Below are 24,168 nucleotides of genomic sequence, written 5' to 3' on the forward strand. Positions count from 1 at the left end.
AGAGCCAACATCTGCTCCAGAGACAGTAAAATTGCATTTCTTAAAGTGCATTTGAGTTGCTTACCAGCACGGTTAGGCCCCTCTGCAATAATGTGAATTTAGATCAATTTACAATTCACTGAAAGTAGTTGTGTCTTTTTTTGGTTAGTTCATACCAGAACTCTCCAGATTCTAACAAATAATCCAGTTAGTTTATATATATATATATATATATATATATATCCAAGTTCTTTGCAACCCCATGGACTCTAGCCCACCCAGGCTCTTCTATCCATGGAATTTTCCAGGCAAGAATACTAGAATGGGTTGCTATTCCCTCTCCAAGGGATCTTCTTGACCCAGGGATCGAACCCAAGTCTCCTGCATTGCAGGTAGATTCCTTACTGTCTGAGCTACCAGGGAAGCCCTTACATAGTGGCATAGTGGGGCTATAACACACACACACACATAACACATAACACACACACACACACACACACAACACACACACACACAAACACCCTTGTCAAATCCTGGCAATTGAACCTGGTTATCTGGCCTATTAAACATACAATAATTTTATGTTGAATACAGTCATCAAAAACTCATGTTTGTCATGCTATTTGTCAAGTGAAAAATGACAAGTGGCAAGTGTAATGACAAGTGTCAAATGAAAAATGTCAAGTGTAATCAACGAAGGGGGAGAAGATTTCTAGTGACTTTCTATTTCATTCAGTTCTCCCCACAATCAGAAGTCACCCGGCTGCTTTTTAACTTTTCTATTTATGTTTGCACCTCTGTCTTCCTATAAGAATTCTTCAGCTAAAAAGTCTCTTTCTTTTCTCAGAATAAATGAGTTACCCTTTAAATAACCATTTAAGAACAAGCAGGATTTCTAAATGTGTGCTCAGAGCGTTGCCAAAGACTTTTGGATATCCATACATAGAAATATAATGCAGCGGTTATTGTCTAATATTTTCACACAGGACTGTATCCTGACAGTGACGGAATAAAAGAAATAACATGTAAAAATTCAACTACAGCATGCTGCGCTCCAGTTGACATTTCTCTCATGCATGCTTCCATTTGGAACACTCTATCCACATTATTGGCTTTAAGGAGCTTAAATTCAATACCCTCACTGACCAGGAAAACCAGCTACCCTCATCTTTTGAAAGTAAACCATAAAAATGAGAGATGTTCTTCCTTAACATCCACTGTTCATGGAACAAGAATTCTAGCTGTGAGATGGATCAAGTCAACAGACATTATTGACCTATGCCCTATGTAAAGAACCATTCTTCTCTGGCAACCAGGAAATCTTTAAGGTTACGGAGAAATTAGTCTGCTTTCTAAAGCACTGGGACTCTTGAGTTATGAGGATCCATTTACTTTCAGAAGTGAATATTTTTCTATTCAAATCATTTAAGGAACCTAGGATGGATATGCCTGCATTGACAAACATGCAAAAAAAAAAAAGATAATTAGTTTTTACTTATTTGAAGTTCATTTCACTGCCACAAAAGTAGATCTTATCAGCTATTTTATAGAACAAAATAATAAAACGGGGAAGGAAAGGAGTTGGAATGTTGGAAGGTGAAAAGGAGAGGAAAAGAAAGATATTAGGTCAATCATCACGTTTCTTAGAGGGACAAATGGAAATCATAGACCAACTGGACTGTGAAGGGCACTGGTAGAGCCAAAACAGACATACGATCAGAATTATTAATATGATCAGGGTGTTGAAGAGACCTCTATTCTCAGATTTTGCTTTCCCTCTCCTTACTCTGCTTTCTGTAAATTGAAGTCTTGCGGTCTATTGGAATGCTTTATTATTAAGATGCTGATTTTTCTTTTTTCCTAGTGATATGTTGGCAGATTCTGTCCTTGTAAATTGGGATATTTACATGGTCCAAAGCTTGGAGATACTGACTGTTTGTTAATTTATTCCACCCTGTAGTCCTGGGGCTGGATAGAGAGATTGGAAACTTTGAAGTGGGTAAGGAATTTGATGCCCTCCTGATCAACCCCAAAGCATCTGACTCTCCCATTGACCTGTTTTATGGAGATTTTGTTGGTGAGATTTCTGAGGTATGTAAAAGGAAGTTGATCAAAAAGCATTTATTTCATGAACTAGTCATAACAACTTCCCTATAGGAAAAAAAAAAAGACACTGAAAAAGTTTAATGGAACAGAGGAGACTCTTATAAGGGAAGCTGGATCCTTTTAAGTTATTATAATTTCATGACAATAATGGTATAAATAAACACTTCTATTTTGAATATATTTGTATATTTGAAGGTACTTGACTCTAAGAAAACATAATATAGTTACCACTTATTGAACACACTTTGTATGTGCTAAATGGCATGGGATTATGCACCTTCATACATCAATTTTTGTTTAACTATCAGAACTATAATGAGAGGAATGTGCTATTAATATTACCATGTGGTTTATGGGGCAGTGAGACCTAAGGAAGGTTAAATGATTTCCTAAGAACTCATGGCTAGTAATTAATAGACAAGAGTTTGGATTCCATTCCAGGACTTTCTGATTTTTGGGGTCTGGGTTCTTGATCACAATGCTACATTGACTCTCTTAATTATAAGAAAGTGAGTTTCATTATTTTGTCCCTCTTATCATGTTTTGTATATATAAAATAAACTGGTTCTTCTTACTTTAATAACAATTCTTTATGAGATAGTTTTTCTTAAAATTTAACTATTGCCATTTAAAAATGATCCACTTATGAGAGTAAGTGTGATATTATATGTAACATACTGAAGTTTTTAGAAGGAAAGTGCTGGATTATTTGAAGTTAATAGCATTAGTTATTTTTATATTATTTAATCTTTTACTTTTTATTGATTGAGTGAATTTCCTGGAATATTAGAGTGAGTTTCTGGGAATAGGGTTCAGTCCCATTCATCTAGGCATTTTTCTTGTCTTATACACCTCTTAAAATATTTATATTATTATATTAAATTATTTAATTTATGTTAACACTTTCCCTCTGAAGATTTCAAGGTTATATATTAAGAACTTTCAGGCACTGGAAAACATTTGTTAATAATCAGTACTTTTATTTTTTTAGGCAAAAGACCATTTCTTTTTCATTAATAAAAGTAGATTCTGGGGTGTTCATTGGATACTAGCTTAAGTGAGACAGTGACTATTAGCCATAGAAGCTAGTTCCAGTGAGTAGAGTTATGTACTTTTGGCCATAGTTTAGCATTTTGACTTGGGATACTGGATTGTGGGTGACAAATAATTTCTTCCCCTTTACCCAGCTCTGTTATTGGAATAGACAGACACCAGTGTGTCCATTTCTGGGACTAAGTTCCAGCCAGGCTAATGTACACAACAGAGGGAATTACAGTACCTGTCAAATGGATGGATTATGTATCTTATCTCAAGACCTTTTTAGGGCTTAAATTAAAAATATTTTCACTGTAACTCCTTGATATGGAATGCAAGACTAAAGAAATTCACATGTGGAACTGCAAACAGATAGTGATAATCAAGATAGCATCTTTTATGTAAATATATAAATAAGTTTGGGCATTGAAATGTACAATATTTTTCTCCTCTGTGGGCTATATATATATATATATACAAAAGAAAAAAAGTCTGTGTTTAGAAAAAAAAATAGATTTTTGCCATCGAGAAATAAGTTTATATTTCTGGGTTTTGCCAACCACTATTCATGGTCAATTTGGTTTTCTAAGTGCAGAAAATACTCTTTTTTATTATTATCTTTATTTTTCATTTTAGGCTGTTATCCAGAAGTTCCTATATCTAGGTAGGTATATATGTCTCTATGCTAAATAAAATCTTTTGTTGTCTCTTGGTATGCTCTCTGCATATATTGTACCATATGTTAAGCATTATGTGTGATCATTTGCTTAGACTTACTGTTTTTAGCATTCCTTAGCACTGAGCCCTGGAGAAGGCAATGGCAACTCACTCCAGTACTCTTGCCTAGAAAATCCCATGGGCGGAGGAGCCTGGTAGGCTGCCGTCTATGGGGTCACAAAAGTCTGACATGACTGAGCGACTTCATTTTCACTTTTCACTTTCATGCATTGGAGAAGGAAATGGCAACCCACTCCAGTGTTCTTGCCTGGAGAATCCCAGGGGCGGGGGAGCCTGGTGGGCTGCCGTCTATGGGGTCGCACAGAGTCAGACACGACTGAAGTGACGTAGCAGCAGTAGCAGCAGCAGCACTGAGCCCATTTATGGTATAATATTTAAAGGCACTATTTGAAATGAACATGCTCTTTGAGAACATAGTATTAAAACCTAAACTTGAGGAATGGCAGGCAAGACGAGATCATCCTATACTTCCTCCTACACTTGTTCTGACCCTTCGGTCTGCCCCACCACATTGTGATAAGTATGTGGTGGAGTCTTTCCATGCATGCTTTTTTAATATGTTGTTTAGTTGCTAAGTCGTGTCCAGCGTTTTTGTGACCCCATGGAATGTAGGCCACCAGGCTCCTCTGTCCATGGGATTTCCCAGACAAGAATACTGGAGTGTTGCCATTTCCTTCTCCAGGGGATCTTCCCGACCCAGGGATCAAACCCATTGCAATGGCAGGTGGATTCTTTGCCACTGAGCCACCAGGGAAGCCAGTTTTTTTTGTTGTTGTTGTTTGTTTGTTTTTTACCATAGTCACATTCAATTCTATTCACTGAGAGAGACAGAGAAGTAAATAGTATAGAAGATTCTATTCTTCCTCTCACTCCATTGGGTGACCTCTGAGTTCTGAGTGAATTTGGAGTGGAAGAGACACGTGGTATTTCTTGTGAAGTTCAATTTCTTGAAGCCCTTCATCTCACCATGCTGAGTATTATTTTGGGATGTAAAGATAAGTATTTCTTTTACAACTGGGGCTGGAAATGGAAAACACTTATTCTAGCTAAAAGGACAGTGATGGAGGGTCTATTCAACTTTACGTGAATTCTGTTTTAGGCATGTATTTCAGGCTCTAATCCTCAGATTAGATGCTGCATTTTCTATTGATAATATCTCCCTGTTCAGGTTATAAACAATGATTCTTTGATGTTTCTTTCAGGAGATGACCGAAATATTGAGGAGGTGTATGTGGGCGGAAAGCAGGTGGTTCCCTTTTCGAGCTCAGTGTAAGGCCCTCGGTGTCTACAAGTCTTCCTGGGGTAACGCAGTTCTGTACCTTCTCATGCCCACGTGGAGTTAGGAGTCAAAAAACAGTACCTTGTTCTTGGGGGGACTATCTCCCTCTGTGTCTAGTTACAGTATTCACTTGACAAATCTTTTGAAGGAAGTTGTGCTAATTCTCAGCTCTGGCTGGGAGGATTAAAAATTTCTCCTTTTAGAACTGTTTAAGGTTTACTTTAAAGCTCAAACATAAGGGAATGTTATTACTGGTGGTGTTCTTATTATGGGATTTAAATAAAATCTATTTCACATTTGGAAATGTGGAGAAAAAAGGATATTCCTATAAGGTTAGTTTCAGCTAGTAGATGTGAAAATTGGAAAACAGAAAATGAACCAGTGAGTATATTTTTACAAGGGAGAAAAAGTTAAGACTATGGAAAACATTGGAAAATCACTTCGGATTGTGTTTGAAAATTATATACTGAGCATACTAATTTAAAAAGTGAATCTGTTGAATTTTAAAATGTGTTTCTAGATTGACCTTGTGTTCTAGAAATTTGCACTTAATGGCATTTGCTTTTCAGAGACATGTTATTGTTGTGCTTTGCCTTCTTATGGGATGAAATGTCAGATATTGAATGCCACATGCTGTCTTAATATAGTTCTGTGCTTAAGTGTTTGACAGAAGTTGGTTATTAAAGATTTAATGTCTCTTGGGAATATTATTCACGTAACTACATAGCATAAATAGCTGTACTTTTGTGTACTTTAAAATACCTTAGAGTATAACTGTGTGATGCTATTATTGCTTCAGTTTTATCAGAAGAGAAACAAATTCCATACTGCACTGTTGTGTAGATTGGTGTCTTCATAAATTGGGGCAAGTTCTGGGCATCCAGAAGGTGTCAGTACTAAACGGAAGGGTTTCATTGTGATGACCTGTCCTCCCAAAGAACTATTCCACAGTCATTGGAATAGTCATTGGACTTTCATACTCATGTCAATCTGTTAGAACTTTAAAATGAAGGAAAAATCCTATTTGATAAATATTATTAAAAATCTTTAAACCCTGCATATTGAAATTACTCTATTTTCAATTTTACCTTGCCTTTTTAATTCCTAATAATTTTCAAGACATTAGAATTCTAGGATGATGAAAAATATTTAGATGCCCCACTAATGTTTATATTAATAGGACTTAATCTGTACTAGACATCTAGAAACAGTAAACAAATAGTGTTTTTATGCTTCCTAATATAGTGTGCTTTCCTATAACCTAGAATTAAAAACAAATTATGACTTTATGATAAAATCACTAAGAAATATTGATATTTAAATGCTATACTAAATGTTATTTAGATGCTATATTTTTCTCATTTAACTCCAAACCCTATAAACCAACAAGAAAAAGGAGATTTTCTTAATATATAATAACACTCATACCTAGGGCTTAGAGCTGACTCCTTATTATCACCTCATAATAGAGAACTATATGTAATATCACTAACTCCATATCTACAGAATGAAGAAGAAAATTTCTTCTCTGGTATGATAAATTTTATTCTTATACAGTTATGCTAATTCAGTAATCATTTGCTCAGTCTCCGGCCTCTCACCCCCGGGGAAACACTTCCAGACTTGTGCATACACTTCACATAAAGACAGAACAAATTTTGGTTTTATAGAGTTTGTGTTGTGAGGTTAACTCAGTAAAAACCCAGTTTCCAGTCTTAGTCTCAGTCTTCCCAGAATTCCTCGCTACAGAGCCATGTCACAGATGCCCCAGCAAAGCTCGTTCCATTTCTCTCTAGTGCTGGCAGGTGTGTTCTGCTCTATCTCCTCAATCCCTGCCAAAGGAACTTGGTTACCCTAGTGTCTAACCCACATGAGTGGGCAAAGGAATTTGGATGACATGCAAGATCCGCTAATCAGCAGAAACTGTTCTTAGCCTTGGAAAGATTGCACACGTTACCTTCCCGAAGGATGTACATTTTGATGCTGAACATTAGTTTTCATTTAGATTTAGGTCGCATGTGCAGTAAATGTAAGTGTAGCATCAGAAGCAGGAAGAATGGCCATATACAACCAGCCTGCCAAATGTTAAATTTAGCCCTGATAATATATTAGGACCTGAATTTCTTTTCTAGTAAAAATAGAATGTGTTAAAATTTGAGCTCCCTGCATCACTTATGTGTTTTACTTCCCCAAGTACAGTATTCCTGAATGTTGCATATGCTTTTTGTGGTAATCCACTCCAGTACTCTTGCCTGAAACTCCCATGGACGGAGGAGCCTGGTGGGCTGCAGTCCATGGGGTTGCTTAAGAGTCAGGAATGACTGAGAGACTTCACTTTCACTTTTCACTTTCATGCATTGGAGAAGGAAATGGCAACCTACTCCAGTATTCTTGCCTGCAGAATCCCAGGGACAGAGGAGCCTTGTGGGCTGCCGTCTATGGGGTCGCACAGAGTCGGACACAACTGAAGTGACTTAGGAGCAGCAGCAGGCATTAGACATACACATGCCCAGATGTTCTGCACTTTGAAATGTTGCCTTTGCTCAATGTGGGTTGACTTTTGAATTGCAGAGAGGCAGTATTCCAAGTCAATTCTATTTATCACTTTATTTTGAATATTTTGGTCCCAGACAGCAAAGGAAGGATTAAAACATCTTCACAGCCCCCTCACCCTACTCTGCACTATTTGCCTCAGGTTTCATGAGATTTTTAATAGAATATACTTTAACAGGTAAAAATGTATTCGATAGTAGAGACTATCATACATTTAAAAATATTTTTGCAACCAGAACACAAAAGCAGGCTAATTAGCCAATGTAAATTTAATTTTCAAAAGAGAGTAAAACGTAGGATTAGCACAGAAGAGGTTGTCCTTGTAATTATAAACTGAGACCAAGGAAACTCTGTCTCCTTATTTATTAGCTCAGCTTCTTCTGATTTAATTGCTGAAGGTTTTAGAATCCAAGAGAATATCTTGGAATAAGCTTCCTTCATGCTAGAAGGAGGTCTTTCTAAATTAATATTATGATCATTGAACCCCATTGGATCTTTTTATTTCTGTGAGGGTTCTGCATGGTCAAGGAAGGAAGTTGATGGGAAACACCCCTTTTATACTTAGTTGATCTGAGGTGTGGCCTTGAATATCCCCGTCTGCAGCTACCACTGAGATCTTAGCAGGGAAACAGTGGCTGTGAGATCCAGCAAAGAATTTTAAATCTTTATTCCCTTCCAGACTCCTCCTGTTTTTCATTTTTTCACCTCAGAGCCAGGTATATGGAAAGCTTTAAAAGCCAGCTAGCAGGCCTGTTGTATCAATTCTACCCTGTGCTTGCTATTCACGGAAGATATTCAGAGCTGGATGCTCCTGTAGCCAACTGGACAGAGATGATGATGCAAACAATCACATGTTTGCTTGTTTGTTTTTTAAAAGTGTTCTGAGTTATTAAAAGGTAGACTAAAAAATGAGTCATGGGCAGTGTCTTGAAGTAATTTTCAAATTGGTGGACTGTAAATTTTTGAGGTTTTTTTCTTTGCAATTTCAGATCTATTTAGCCACTGTAGGTATGACTTTGGACCCTGACACTTTAATGTCTCTCAAGCATGGGAAGAAGTGCAGAAATGAACTGACAAATGTTAGAAACCCTGGCATTTGTCTCCTGCATGTTTTCACTCTCAGCCCCTCCTTCCTTCCCCTCCTACAGTCCTGAGTGTGAGAGATCAGAGGTGAGGGGTTAATTTGTAAATCTGGTCCAAACTGAGTGAAATGCAAAAGTTGAACAGGCCAATCATGACACTAAATGTAAATCCCAAGATGGTTTCCACAGTCCACAGGATTCAAGTGACTTGAACCATAGATGATATATGGTATTGATTTACCTGTTCACTTCCTACTCAAAAGTCTGTCAGAAAGCACTTTCTTAAAATTGAAAACTACTTTACATTGTATTAAACTTCTGATCGCTGCTCTTAAGAATATATACATGTATGTATTCATGGGGACATTTTCCCTCAATGTTTATATGATTTGTTTATTGTTCCTGTGCTGTGATCTCTTTCTGCTTCAAACAAAAATAAATGAGGTTTTGTGTTTATATGTTTCTGTTAATGTGAGTTCTGTCTGATAGAAGTGAGATTCATTTTACAATGTTTTTCTCCTTTTAACATGAATTTTAAGAGATTGAAAGGGGTCAACTGTATGGTGATGGATGGAAACTAAAATTTTATGGTAAGCATGTTGTATACAGAGGTAGAAATATAATGCTGTACACATGAAACATATAATACTATAAACCAATACTATCTCAATAAAAAAAGAAATATCATAAACTGTAGAAAAAATAGGATATTTAGCTGTGGGCCAACATGTATCTTCTATCCTATAATAGTCACCATACATAGGTTTTTCAAAATTAAGCTGAGCTATAATGTTCATCCCTTTAGATTCAGATTAGTATTGCCTTTGATTTAAGCATAGTTGATATTTCATATGACTGGAATCTACCACAAAAAATACTCTACATCCAAAGACATAAAGATGAAACCACATGAGGCAATGGGAGGGGTGTACTTTGCAATGTAATTAAATCCCATACTACCTGGGTGGGTGACCCACAATCTAGAGACTAATTACATCACAGAAATTCTCCCACAGAGCTGAGAGCTCTGAGTTCCACATCAGGCTACCCAGTCTAGGGGCCTGGCATTGAATGGAGGAGCCCTCAGCAGATCTGGCTTTGAAGGCCAGTGGGGCCTGATTGTAGGAGCTCCACAGGACAGGGGTGGGGGATGGTAGGAAACAGGGGCTCCACTTCTAGAGGGCACACACAAGGTCTCGTGCACACCAGCACGCAGAGCAAATGCAGCTGACTTCCTTCCTTGAGCCTGAGCCAGACTTATCTGCTGGTCTTGGAAGGCCTCTTGTGGAGTTGGGAGGAGGGTGACTGTGGATCTGTCTGGGGTCATAAAACCTGGTGGCGGAAATATTGGTGAATGTACACCTACTTGAAGAGAGTACACCTACTCTTCCAGGAGGCAGACATATTGCTTGCATCATTAGCACAGAAACCTGCCCTCACCCAATGACCTGTAGGCTCCAGGGCTGGAGCACCTCAGGCCAAAGAGCTATCAGGGCAGAAACAAAGACCCATCAGCAGACAGGCTGCCTAAAGACTTCTTGAGCCCACAGTTACCTCTAGACATGCCCCTTGACATAGCCCTGCCCATCAAAGGGCCAGATTGAGCTCCACCTGCCAGTGGGTGGGCATCAGCCCCTCCTACCAGGAAGCCTGCACAAGCCTCTAGACCAGCCTCACCCACTAAGGGGCAGATACCAGAAGCAAGAAAACTATGATCCTGCAGCCTGCAGAACTGAGTACACAAACACATCAGAACCTACCCTGAGACCCTGATCCCTGGCCTTTGGGTGATGAGAGGACACTGTACTTCTGGGAGGGACACATAAGACATCCCTCACAGAAAGCCACTTCTCCAAGGCCAGGAAACATAACTAAGCTACTGTACACATAAAGCACAAATAGAAATTTAAACAAAAGCGAAGGCAAAGGAATATGTTTCAGATGAAGGAACAAGATAAAACCCTAAAACAATAACTAAGTAAAGTGCAAATAGGCGATCTACCTGAGAAAGAGCTCACAGTAAAGAACCCTTTACTTTTGATTGTAAAGACAATCAAAAACTCAGGAAAAGAATTGAAGAACATAGCAAGAAGTTACAAGAAGTTTTTTTTAACAAAGAGAAAATATAAAGAACAACCAGAGTTGAACACAATAACTGAAATGACAAATACACTTGAAGCAATCAATAGCAGAATAAATGAGGCAGAAGAAAGGATCAGTAAGCTGGAAGACAGTAATGGAAGTCACTGCTGTGGAACAGAATAAAGAAAAAAGGAATGAAAACAGTTTAGGGACCTCCGAGACAACATCAAACACACCAACATTTTCATTATAGGGGTCCCAGAAGCAGAAGAGGGAGAGAAAGGACCCGAGGAAATATTTGAAGAGATAATAGCTGAAAAATTCCCTAACATGGAAAAGGGAACAGTCACCTAAGTCCAGGAGCACAGAGAGTCCCATACAAGATTAACCCAAGGAGGAACAGGCCAAGACACACAGTAATCAAATTGACAAAAGGATAAAGAGCAAATATTAAAAGCAAAAAAGGAAAAGCAACAAATAACATACAAAGGAAACCCCATATGGTTATCAGCTGGTTTTTCAGCAGAAACTCTGCAGGCCAGAAGGTAGTGGCATGATATTTTTTAAATGATGAAAGTGGAGAACCTACACACAAGGATACTCTACCTAGCAAGGCTCTTGTTCAGATTTGACAGGGAAATCAAAATCTATACAGACAAGCAAAAGCTAAAAGAATTCAGCACCACCAAATCAGCTTCACAGCAAACGGTAAAGGCAGAAAAGAAAAGCCCACAACTAGAAACAAGAAAATTATGAAACTACTAGAGCTCAAGAAGGGAATGGCTACCCACTCTAGTGTTCCTGGGACTTCCCTAATGGCTCAGATGGTAAAGAATCTATCTACAATGTGGAAGACCTGGGTTAAATCCCTGGGTCAGAAAGACCCCCTGGAGAAGGGAATGGCTACCCACTCCAGTATTCTTGCCTGGAGAATCCCATGGACAGAGGAGCATGGCAGGGCTACAGTTCATGGGCTTGCAGAGAGTCAGACACAACTGAGCAACTTTCACTTTTCAGAAACAAGAAAATTACAAAACTACTAGAGCTCATCAATGAATTCAGTTACAGGACAAATAAAGTTACAGGACACAAAATTAATACACAGAAATCTTTTGCATTCCTCTATACTAACAACAAAAGATCAGAAAGAGAAATGAAGGAAATAAATCTCATTTACCAGTGCATCAAAAAGAGTATTTAGGAATATATCTCCCTAAGGAATCAAAAGACCTGTCCTCTGAATACTGTAAGGTGCTGACGAAAGAAATCACAGAAAAACAGAGCTGAAGGAATTGGGCTCCCTGACTTCAAACTATGCTATAAAGCTACAGTAATAAAAACAGTTTGGTGGGACTTCCCTCATGGTCCAGTGGCTAAGACTCCATTCCAATGCAGGGGGCTCAAATTCAATTCTTATTCAGGGAACTAGATCCCACATGCTGCAACTAAGACTTCAAATGCCCCAACCAAAGATCCCACATGTTGCAACTGAAGAACCTGTATGCCACAGTGAAGACTGAAGCTTCCGCATGCCACAACTAAGACCCAGGACAGCCAAATAAATAAATAAAAAAAAGAAAATAGTATGGTACTGGCACAAAAACAGAAATCAATGGAACAGGATGGAAAGCCCAGAAATAAACCCGTGCACCCTATGGTAAATTAATCAGTGACAAAGGAGGCAAAAATACAGAACGAAGAAAAGACAGCCTCTTCAGTAAGTGTTGCTGGGAAAACTGGATAGCTACAAGTAAAAGATTGAAGTTAGAACCTTCTGTAACATCAGACACAAAAATAAGCTCAAAATGGAATAAAGACCTAAATGTAAGACTGGATACTATAAAACTTTTAGAGGAAAACATAGGCAAAACACTCTTTAACATAAATATTGCAGCATTATCTTTTTTGAATCTATCTCCTAGGGTAATGAAAATAATTAAAAAATAGAAACTAATTAAACTGTAAAGCTTCTGCACAGCAAAGGAAACCATAAATAAAATGAAAAGACAACCCACTGGATGGGAGAAAATATTTGCAAATGATGTGACCGACAGGGATTAATTTCCAAAATATACAAACAGCTCATGTATCTCAATTAAAAAAAAAAAACAAACAACCCAGTCAAAAAATGGGCACAAGATCTAAGCAGATATTTCTCTAAAGAAGATATATACATCACCAAAAAGCGCGTGCAAAGATGCTCAACGTCACTAATTATTAGAGAAATGCAAATATAAACTACAATGATGTATCACCTCATACCAGTCAGAATGGCCATCATCAAAAAGTCTACAAATAACAAATGATGGAGAGGGTGTAAAGAAAACGGAATCCTCCTACACCGTTGGTGGAAATGTAAGTTGATGCAACCACTATAGTTTTCTATAGAAGGAGGTTCCTCAGAAAACTGAAATAGAACTACCATGCTGTGCTGTGCTTGGTTGCTCAGTCATGTCTGACTCTTTGTGATCCCATGGACTGTAGTCCGCCAGGCTCCTCTGTCCATGGGGATTCTCCAGGCAAGAACTGGAGTGGGCATTTGTTTTACATAAGATGACAATATATATTTTAAATGACAAATCTTATATTAATTTTGAATTGACTAAATGTGAAAATTAAAGTACTAAAAATATTTCTCTGAATTACTGATTTAATTGATTAATATATTAAGCTACACATGTATCTATCATGGTATATATTATGAGCTTGACAAAATGTTTATAGGAGCTTTATTTTTTTTTTTTTGGATAAAATACTTTTATTAAATCTACTGTCTGTATTCTAATACTGTTAACTGACCCTCAGTGTCCTTTTTAGCACTTTTTCCTTCTAGTACAAGATCTAGTCCAGGATCAGATATTGCATTTCATTGTCATGTTGATAAAGTCTCTTTTAATCTGGAACACTTTTACAGCCTTTCTTTGTTTTTTATGATATTACTTGTTAGGATTTGTCTTACATACTGCGGTGCTCCCATGTTGGGTGGATATATATTTATAATTGTTATATCTTCTTCTTGGATTGATCCTTTGATCATTATGTAGTGACCTTCTTTGTCTCTTTTCACAGCCTTTGTTTTAAAGTCTAATTTATCTGATACGAGTATTGTGACTCCTGCTTTCTTTTGGTCCCAATTTGCATGGAAAATGCCATGCCCTCCTCCAGGGGATCTTCCCAACCCTGGGATTGAATCCAGGTCTTTTTGAGAAAATACTTTTGATTTACCTTTTTAGTTTAACTGCTGTTATTTAATTAATGCTGTATTTGTTCTTATTGCCTAAAACAGTATTTTCCAAATATAGATGGTTTAAATATAATTCTTATGAATACACTATTTTCACTTCAGTTTTATTTCTAGATAAATAAAAATTATTATTTATATCATCTAGAATCAGAAGGTGTAAGTATTTTATTTTGATTGAAATAAAAATCCACTATATTAAACCATAATTGAGAGAGGTTTGACATGACTGGATGAAGACATTTCAAACAATAAAGATCATTTCTATCTTCTATGAGATTTACTAGAAGTTTATAAAAGTTACTTAATATTTATATCAAGTTTTCATTGGTTTCAAATACAGTGCAACCGCCCCCCAAAAAAACCCCACAAAAGACCTAAATAACAACACCCACAGCTAAATTTAGTAATACTTTTATTAATTTAATCCTGAATTTTCTGGTTATTTTAGGGGAGTTGACATTTTGCAACTGTTTGTTCCTTTTGTAACTTTTCTTAGCCCTTATTTTGCTTAAGATATTCTTTGCTATTTAAATATTTCTAAATTTTATGCAGTCAAAAGTCTTATGAAAGGGGAACACATGTATACTTGTGGTGGATTCATTTTGATATTTGGCAAAACTAATACAATTTGTAAAGTTTAAAAATAAAATAAAATTAAAAAAAGAAAGAAAAAACGGGACATGTTCTCCTGCCAGCAGGCGGCCATTGCTGAACTGTCCTGCACAAAAGGTGACAGTCGTTTCCTCCACACGGGATGCTCTCCTGTGACTCTGCCTCCCCACCATCACAGACAGTTGGCCAAGTATTTGTATTTGATTCAAGCTAGATCCAAAGATCTCTCCCTAGAATTGCAGGTCTCGAACCCAGGTCTCCCGCGTTGCACGTGGATTCTCTACCAGCTGAGCCACAAGGGAAGCTCCTAGAATTATAATTCAAGACCTAAATAAACCAAGTGGGTTTATACTAGATTATTTTCAGAGGCTGAGTATATATTTCCACTTGGGAGTGGCTGTGTAAAGCCATCAGTGAGCCAGATGAGTAGGCAGATTCAGTCTATAAAGAGAAGTACTGTGGAACAGGGCAGACCTGTGCAGAGAAGCGAAGACAAGAGACTGTGTGGCTCCAGAGGAGAGCAGCTATGTTGGCCTCATGATAACTTGTTTTCACCCTCAGCTGAGGCTCCCAAAGGGCCTATGTGTACTTGTCATGGGTCCCATAAAATTCCTTAAATTTATTCTATTAAATCCTATTTGGCTTTATTTACTTATTTTTGGTAATCACACAACTCTTGAATAAAGACTTGTCCGCCATATTAAAATGGAATTTTAAAATTCCTTCTCAGGCAGTTGTAATCCTGGCAAACATTATTTAAGGCTACTATGGGAGTTGAAGGGTGAGACGTGTCAGGGGTTCCTTACACCCTTCTGACAACAAGTTAAGAATTAAAAGTCTTCACCGTTGAGGTGAAACAAGCTTCTGTTACCACAATTAGTTGATCTGATTACCCTTTTAATATTCTTTATGTTTCCACTAAATACCTATGAATAATCCTCTGCACTTAAATAGCTGCCACCTCCCGCCTGCTTCTCAGTTACATGCCAGTAGTAGCTGAATGTCTCTCATGGTTTACAAGAGGAGGGAACAAACAAGTGACTTATGGAGTGGACTCTGCAGTCTTTGATAGGACAGCACCAGTTTTCCGGAGGTGGGACACCGCAACTAGATTACTTCCCACTCTGAGGAGGAACAGGTTTTCCTGACTTCCTCTCCTACTACTTTTCTTTTAAAAGTGACAAGTAAAACTAAGATTGAGATAATAATAATAGCAAACAGTGTGCACTTTGTCAGGAAGGAATAAACTTTCCTCTAGTCTTCGAGGTTCTTCTGGCTGGCCTAACAATTAAATTGACATGAGACAGGTGGCACAGTGCTAAAGAACTCGTCTGCCAATGCAGGAGACGCATGAGACGTGGGTTCCATCCCTTGGTCAGGAAGATCCTCTGGAGTAGGAAATGCTACCCTGCTCCAGTATTACCTGAAAAATCCCAGGGACAGAGAAGCCTGGAGGGCTACAGTCCACGGGGTCCATAAAGAGTCAGACAAGACTGAGAGACTGAGCATACTGCAAGACAGATTAACAGGAGAAAATCAAACAAAATGTTCAATAACATGTATACATGGGAGAGAGCCCAAAAAACTGAGTAACTTGCCAAAATGCAAGAATATATACGATTAGTTCAAAGTGAATGAAACTGGCCTCTGGGTATAAGGTACAAATTGGTCTTTTTCAAGTACAAGTTGAGACTGCAAGCGATCCAAGAAGATGGGGAAAATGTTTAACCAGTGCACCACCTAGTGGCCAAAACTTGAACAGTTTGCTCTGTGAAACATGGTCTCCCTCCAAAAGGGTCAAGTTGCAGAGGAAAAAAGAGGCTAAATTAATTTTATCTTGATATCCAGAAAAATATAAATTCATAATCTTAATAAAATAATAAAACAAGACAAGAAAATTTAGAGTATTATTTTTCTATCAGGAAGTTGGAATTTTTTACTGTACAAGGAAATTAATAAATAATCTCTTAGGTTGAACCCAGACTCTATAATAGACCACACATAAAATTATATTCTTGATAGAAATCAATGTAATCTAGTTACTGTCCTAATAAGGGCAATTTCATAAGGAAAAAAATATGATATCCAAAATGGCTTGTTGAATCAATTCGGTACTTGGAAGATAAAAGGCAAAGATTTCTCTATCAGAAAGGAATCTTACTTGTGGAAATACTGCAAAATAATGAATTTCTGTGGGCATACTAAAGCTGGCTTAGAAGTAGGAGTCCAGTACAAATTGTTTTACACATTCACCATAATAAAATTCACCAACACTGCTTAGAGTTTGATCAACTATTTTAGATGCATGATTCAAACCATAAAATTTGTTCTGGCTTAAGTTAAAGGTATCAACCCGTCTACCAGGGTTAGATAGTCAAATGAAATCATCGTCTGAGAAATGGAGAATGGTGCTTGGGATGGTCCCAAGAAGGATATTAAGAGTCAAGTCTTAGAATCTCAGATTTGGAAGGAAACTTTAAAGATCATCTTGTTTGGCCAGCTAGCTGGAGCCTGAATCCCTTCTTTAACATCTCCAACCATGGAGATACAACTTTGTGTAAGCCCTGAGAGTGATGGGGAGCTCAAGACTACACCTCAAAGCTCTTTCCATTCTTGGACCTCCAAGTTGGAAAATCCTTTCTTGAACAGAGAAAACCTTGCAACTGCTTGGCCTACCCCATCCCATTGTGAGAGGGTTAACAGATAGGAAGGCCAGAGGCCCCCCAGTGGTACGAGGAAATAAACTATGCAGACTTTTTTTTTCTTCTCTACACAAAATTTCAAGGGAAAAAAAATGTCTACCTCTTGCAGTTTATTTCCTCCTGCTGCTTGGAGACCTCTGGGCTTCCTACCCGTTAACCCTTTCAATTGTTAACCCTTATAAAAACAAGTCTACTCCACCTGCATGTGACAATCTTCACATATTTGAAGATATCTACTATGTCCCCCTGAAGCACTTTTTTTCTCCAGATGAAGCATCCTCAGTATTTTATATTTCACTGTTCTTCATCTTTTCATCATCAAGACCACCTCTCTCTGGGGGAGAATGGATCAGTCAGTTCAGTCGCTCAGTCGTGTCCGACTCTTTGCGACCCCATGAATCGCAGCACGCCAGGCCTCCCTGTCCAGAATGGATACATGTATATATATGGCCGAGTCCCTCCACTGTTCACCTGAAACTATCACATCACTGTTAATCAGCTATGTGCTGTGCTTAGTCGCTCAGTCGTGTCTGACTCTTTGCGACCCCATAGACTGTACCCCGCCAGGCTCCGCTGTCCATGGGGATTCTCCAAGCAAGAATACTGGAATGGGTTGCCATGCACTCCAGGAGATCTTCCCAACCCTGAGATCGAACCCAGGTTTCCTGCATTTCAGGCAGATTCTTTACTGTCCGAGACACCAGGAAAGCCCAATAATGCTGGAGTGGGTAGCCTATCCTTTCTTTCTCCAGGGAAATTTCCCAACCCAGGAATCAAACCCAGGTCTCCTGCAATGTAGGCGGATTCTTTACCAGCTGAGCTACCAGGGAAGCCCATTAATCAGCTATACCCCAATACAAAATAACAAGTTTAAAAAAAAGATCTCTTCTCCCTGAACAATATCCATTACCCCCCTTTAAATATGTTGCCATAAATTAAAGGTAGGTTTTTAAACTTGAGTGGCCAGCAAAGAAAGATACAAATATCAAATCCTTCATTCTGGACCAATGTTCCTCAAAATATGTTCCCCTAGAATACAGGTCCTGGGAGATGCCTCAGGAAAAAAAGTTTCTGTGGCCAAATAAACTTGGGAAATACCACAACCTTTATCCATGTCCCCCTTCCCCTAAAGATTCACTATTTATAATAGCACATTACTAATTTTGAGGAGTTCTTCAACATGGTTGGAGGGTGATTCTGTGACCTAATAATTTTGTTTACCTTTGTATTACACATTATTTATGAAACTTTTAGGCCACAGAACCATCTTCCAGACATTTTTCTCCATAAGATGCCTATTAATATTCCACTAATATTTAATGACTTTTTGAAAAAAAATTTTAGATACAAGACTTTAATCTACTTTTGGTATTAGACCACATGACACTATAAATGCATTCTGAGCTTTATTATCTACCTAAACTTTTCATTCTCTTTCACACTGCTCTGTTAGGTCCTATGTCCTCTTATCATCCTATCACTGGAGTTTCAGATCCAACTACTGGACTTTTCCTTAACCCCTACTGAACTGCATGGTATTAGAGTCAGTTCATCTTTTCAACTTATTAGTCTTTAGAACCAGAATTTACTTGCATACCAGTTTTGTGCCATCTTCAAATTGATGAGCCTGCTTCCTTTCATCCTGAGCAGGCAGTCACCATGCCTTATTTCATCTTTGCAACATTATTAGGTGATGATGCCTCAAAAGCGATGGTAATTGAGAGTCAGGCAATATTAATCCTATTTATAGAGAAAAAATCAGGTGGCCAAGCTAGTGTCCAAAGGTGGATGTTAATGAACCATGCCCCCCAGTATTCATGCCTCTTACATACTGAGTCTGGGCTAGACCTTTGTCTTACTTTGATCAACAGAATGCAGAAGTGATGCTGTGCTGGTTCTGGGTCTAAGCCTTAAGGAAGCCTGGAAACTTCTGCTTTTGTGCTTTGGGAGAGTTCTAAGCCACAATTTAAGAAGTATGGCTGAAGAAATTTATTAAGGAAACAATTTGGAATGACCACATTGAGATGAAGTCCTGAGATTACATGGAGACAAGAGAGAGGAAGACAATTTTTCCAGCATCCCAGTTAATGCCATACATGTAAGCAAACCACCTTGGCTATTTTAGCCCAAGAGAGCCTCCAGATGACCACAGTCAGTCCCGGATGCCATCACACAGAATAGGAGAACTCCCCAGCTAAGCTTTATTAACCCACAGACTCATGAGAGAAAATAAAATAGTGGTTGTTTTAAGCCATTCTATTTGGGGAATTTTTTAATAGTCCAACCAACAACTCAACTGGCAGAGTAATATGTACAGTTATGGCAGTTATCAATTTATTGCCTGTCAACCTCAAATTCATCCTTTGTTGGCTAATCTGTGAAAATGCAACTGACCCTTTAAACGTTCTTCCTTTGGCAGTTGACACAATATTAAGTTTCATTGGTAGATGGTGCTGGAGGAGACATTCCAAGAGGAACTCCAAGGAACACAGCTTTCCCCACAACTGGGCATCAGTTATTTTCTCTGGCTCTTGACTCAGGCTGAGGTGACATGGCTAGGAGGCCCTGACAATGCAGACCCACATCCCAGCCTGGGCTGCTTCCCAAAGGCTTTCCTCAGCCCCACAGCTTATCTTGTTGTTTAGTCGCCAAGTCACGTCTGACTCTTTTGTATGGACTGTAGCCCTCCAGGCTCTTCTGTCCATGGAATTCTCCAGGCAAGAATACTGGAGTGGGTTGCCATTTCCTGTATATATACACACACATGCACACATGTATGTGTATATACACACATACACACACATGCTGTGAATATTTGCTTACTTCAAGGAAGGAAAATTGGAGGGCAGACAGGTTAGTTACTGAATTATACTTTATATACTTCTATACTGTTTGAATTGCTGGCAGGCAACAGTGAACACTCTTGATTTGGGCTTCAAACTGATCCAAAATGTCACGGTCTCTCTTTGGCTTGTTACTGACACACATTTCTGTAGATTTTTGTTTTGATGATCACATAAAATAAGCTGTTCATTAGAGATCATACACAAATCCACAATCTATTACTAAATCACATATACATAATCGTCCACACATACTAATTTAACAAAGACAATGCAGAGTAACACTGTCTAATGTCAGACTTCCTAACATGTCTGATATTATGTTCCCTGGGAGGGAGGAACAGTTAGGATAGGCAGGACCATGGGTCTTTTGCCCAAGCTAAGCAAGTCATAGTTAAAAATTCTGATATTTCAATTGTCTAAGTTGGGCATGATTTATTATTGTCATTTGGGTCAAATCGTTTAGCTGATAATGAATGTGACTAATGTCCTCCTATGTAAGAAACTGACACAATCACAGTGATGTGAACAAGGTAGAATTGGAAAGTATGTTGTGTGCAAAAATGCAAATCGGAGTACATGCGATGCTTTATTCAACTGGGATATAACCCAGTGTTCAACTGAGAAAATGAATAAAGCATATTAAACTGATCTGCCTTTGTGAATTTTAAAGTGTATGACAAGCTTTGCATGTATCTCAAGTGTCATTAATGGTGCCACTCAGTCCAATTATAAGGGTTTCACAGGCACCTTGCTGTGAATAACTGAAAACAATGTCAACTATCTGCTTTCCTAAAATTACTCTATCTTAAGGTCAATAAAAATGTTTTCACATTTGCTAATTCACATTTTTTTCTGTCCATGAAGATAATAGGTTGATAATATAGTCAGGCCTTTGTATCGAGGATATGGAACCCCAGAGATAGAGGGGACCACCTGTACTGGCCATAAGGGACTTGAGCATCCACAGTTTGGTATCTATGGGGATCTTAGAACCAATACCTTTAGATACAAGAGACGACTGTATACTATTTACTTATTGTAATGAAAACTGCTCATTATTATTTAGAGACTTGATTATCTTAGAAAGGATTTGTCTTTCTAAGGGAAAGGGGAAAAAATGAAATGCACCTGATATGTGTTTTAAGGCTTTGAGGACAGATGTGGGTTTGCCTAGAGATGTAGACATTTACAACTTCTCGATCCAAAAGAGGCTATGTCATTGGTATTGATCAGGATCCCCTGTTATAAACAACAGAAACTGACCTGGGCTAATTTAAGGGTAGCTGTTTAAAACCTCATCATGAAGAACCAGGTTGAGAAATTGGGCATTATCCAATGTGAGTCTCACTGGCTGGAACCACAACCAAATAGGAACGGTCTGTTCAGGGCCCTGATGACACCACTTTCAGTGGACACGGCCAGTGCTGAACACCACGGGGTGCTGTTGCCATTGTGGAATGCCAGCAAGCTGAATGATTCTAACTGCCCTTCTGCTGGGTTCCTGGGCATCTGATGGGCCAGGTCATGTCATGTGCTCCTTCCTCTCTAAGGGGCATAAGTCAGAAGACTTCATCCTGAGTTTCCTCAGTGAAGCTGGGGTACACCATGCTGAATGGGGGATAAAACGGGGTTGACTGTGATGACAGTCTGGATAAAGTGAAAACTGCCTACAATAGTTCTCTCTACAGTGTAGGCAAGTACAGACTACAGATCCCATTATACTTCTTCTTATCTCCCAGAGTAATGTTTTTGTTCCTCACATCAAATGCACTGCCTCAGCTCCTTCTTCCTTCCCAAGCCCCAGAACTCCTGATCTGCCGGTAATTTTACTCTCCACCCTGCAACTACCATTTCCTTCCATTTTATGTTAGATCTTTCTTCCAAGGTCATGAGAGACAATACTTACTGGTGTTTAAAAAAGGATGAACAGAAGTGCAAAGAGGTGGAGGCAGAAGGTCATCTGCCCAGGACAGTCCTTATTCTCACTGTCAGAGCTGCAGCAGGAATGATGTATGTTCTGATATCCGTGGTCAGAAATCTGAATGCACGGTGATACAAATGGACCAAAGGTGAGTTCTGCATACTGTCCTGAGTTTACTTCTTCACAGCAGCCTAAGTCTATTAGCCCAAAGTCCACCATCACCAAATTCAAATATTTATGCATCCAATTGCTTTAAATATAGGCCAACTAAGGATGGAGACAAGATGCTGGAGCAGAAGGATGTGAGCTCACCTCTTCCTACAAAAACACCAAATCACAACTAACTGCTGAAAACCACTGATAAAAAGAAAGAAACACTAGAACCTACCAAAACAGATATTCAACATCTGAAGACAAAGAAGCCACAATGAGATGGCAGGACGGGTGCAATCACATTACAATCAAATTCCCAAACCTGCTGGGCAGACAACCTACAAACTGGAAAAGAATTGTACCACAGAAGTTCTCCCATGGGAGTAAAAATTCTGAGCCCTATGTCAGGTTCTCCAACCTGATGGTCTGGCAATGGGAGGAGGAGATGCAAGAGAATCTGGCTTTGAAAGCCAGGAGGGTTTGACTGCAGGACTTCCACAGGATTGGGGGAAACAGAAACTCCACTCCTGGATGGCACACAGAAGGTCTCATGTACACCAGGATCCAGGGGGGAAAAGCAGTGACCTCATAAAAGCCTGGGCCAGGTATACCTGCTAGTTTTGGAGGGTCTCCTGCAGAGGTGGGGAGTGGCTGTGGCTCACTCTGGGTACAAAGACACTGGTGGGGGCAGTTCTGAGAAGTATTTCATTGGATTAAGCCCTCCTGAAAGCCAGCATTTTCTCATCCAGACCTCCCCACCCAATAGCCTGTAGGCTCCAGTGCTGGGACACCTCAGGCCAAACAACCAACAGGATGAGAACACAGCTTACCCAACTGCAGCCAGGTTGCCTAAAGTCTTTCTGAGCACACAGCTGCCTGTTAAACACAACCTTTGTCACGGCGCTGCCCACCAGAGGGACAAGATTCAGCTCCACCCTCTAGAGGGAAAGAAACAGAACCTCCCACTAGGAAGCCCACACAAGCCTCTTAGACAGCTTCATCCACCAGGGGCAGATAGCAGAAGCAAGAACCTAAATGGGAAAAGAACTTGGATACATGTAGACTTCTTGGGCTCCAAAATCACTGCAGACAGTGACTGCAGCCATCAAATTAAAAGATGCTTACTCCTTGGAAGGAAAGCCTTGACCAACCTAGACAGCATATTAAAAAGCACAGCTATCACTTTGCCAACAAAGGTCCATATAGTCAAAGCTATGGTTTTTCCAGTAATCATGTATGGATATGAGAGTTGGACCATAAAGAAGGTTTCACGCCGAAGGACTGATGCCTTTGAATTAAGGTGCTAGAAAAGATTCTTGAGAGTCCCTTGGACTGCAAGGAGATCAAACCAGTCAATCTTAAAGGAAATCAACTCTGAATATTCATTGGAATATTCAACAAAATGAGTCTGAAATGCAGTACTTGAGTGCAATCTCAAAAATGACAGAATGATCTTGGTTCATTTCCAAGGCAAACTATTCAACATTATAGTAATCCAAGTCTATGCCCCAACCACTAATGATGAAGAAGCTGAAGTTGAATGTTTCTATGAAGACCTACAAGACCTCCTAGAACTAACAACAACAACAAAAAAGATGTCTTTTCCATCGTAGGGTGCTGTAATGCAAAAATAGGAAGTCAAGAGATACCTGGAGTTATAGGAAAGTTTGGTGTTGGAGTGCAAAATGAAGCAGAGCAAAGGCTGACAGAGTTTTGACAAGAAAAGGTACTGGTTATCATAAATACCCTCTTCCAACAACACAAGAGATGACTCTAAACATGGACATCACCAGATGGTCAATACTGAAATCTGATGAATATATTCTTTGCAATCAG

At 38.9% G+C, this 24,168-nt stretch overlaps 1 protein-coding gene and 1 long non-coding RNA gene across 2 annotated transcripts in view; one reads left to right on the plus strand and one right to left on the minus strand.

The window, feature by feature from the left end:
* Positions 1-9,228, plus strand: part of GDA (guanine deaminase) — a 127,455-nt gene extending 118,227 nt beyond the window's left edge. Inside the window, exons 12-14 of the mRNA XM_027549468.1 lie at positions 1,940-2,070; positions 3,757-3,784; positions 5,061-9,228. Coding sequence (XP_027405269.1) covers positions 1,940-2,070; positions 3,757-3,784; positions 5,061-5,131 — 230 coding nt within the window. The 3' untranslated portion in view covers positions 5,132-9,228. The remainder of the gene's footprint in view (positions 1-1,939; positions 2,071-3,756; positions 3,785-5,060) is intronic.
* Positions 1-24,168, minus strand: part of LOC113897118 — a 105,581-nt gene that overhangs the window by 33,251 nt on the left and 48,162 nt on the right. The window lies entirely within an intron of this gene.

This window comes from Bos indicus x Bos taurus, chromosome 8, assembly GCF_003369695.1.
Source record: "Bos indicus x Bos taurus breed Angus x Brahman F1 hybrid chromosome 8, Bos_hybrid_MaternalHap_v2.0, whole genome shotgun sequence".
Taxonomy (NCBI): domain Eukaryota; kingdom Metazoa; phylum Chordata; class Mammalia; order Artiodactyla; family Bovidae; genus Bos; species Bos indicus x Bos taurus.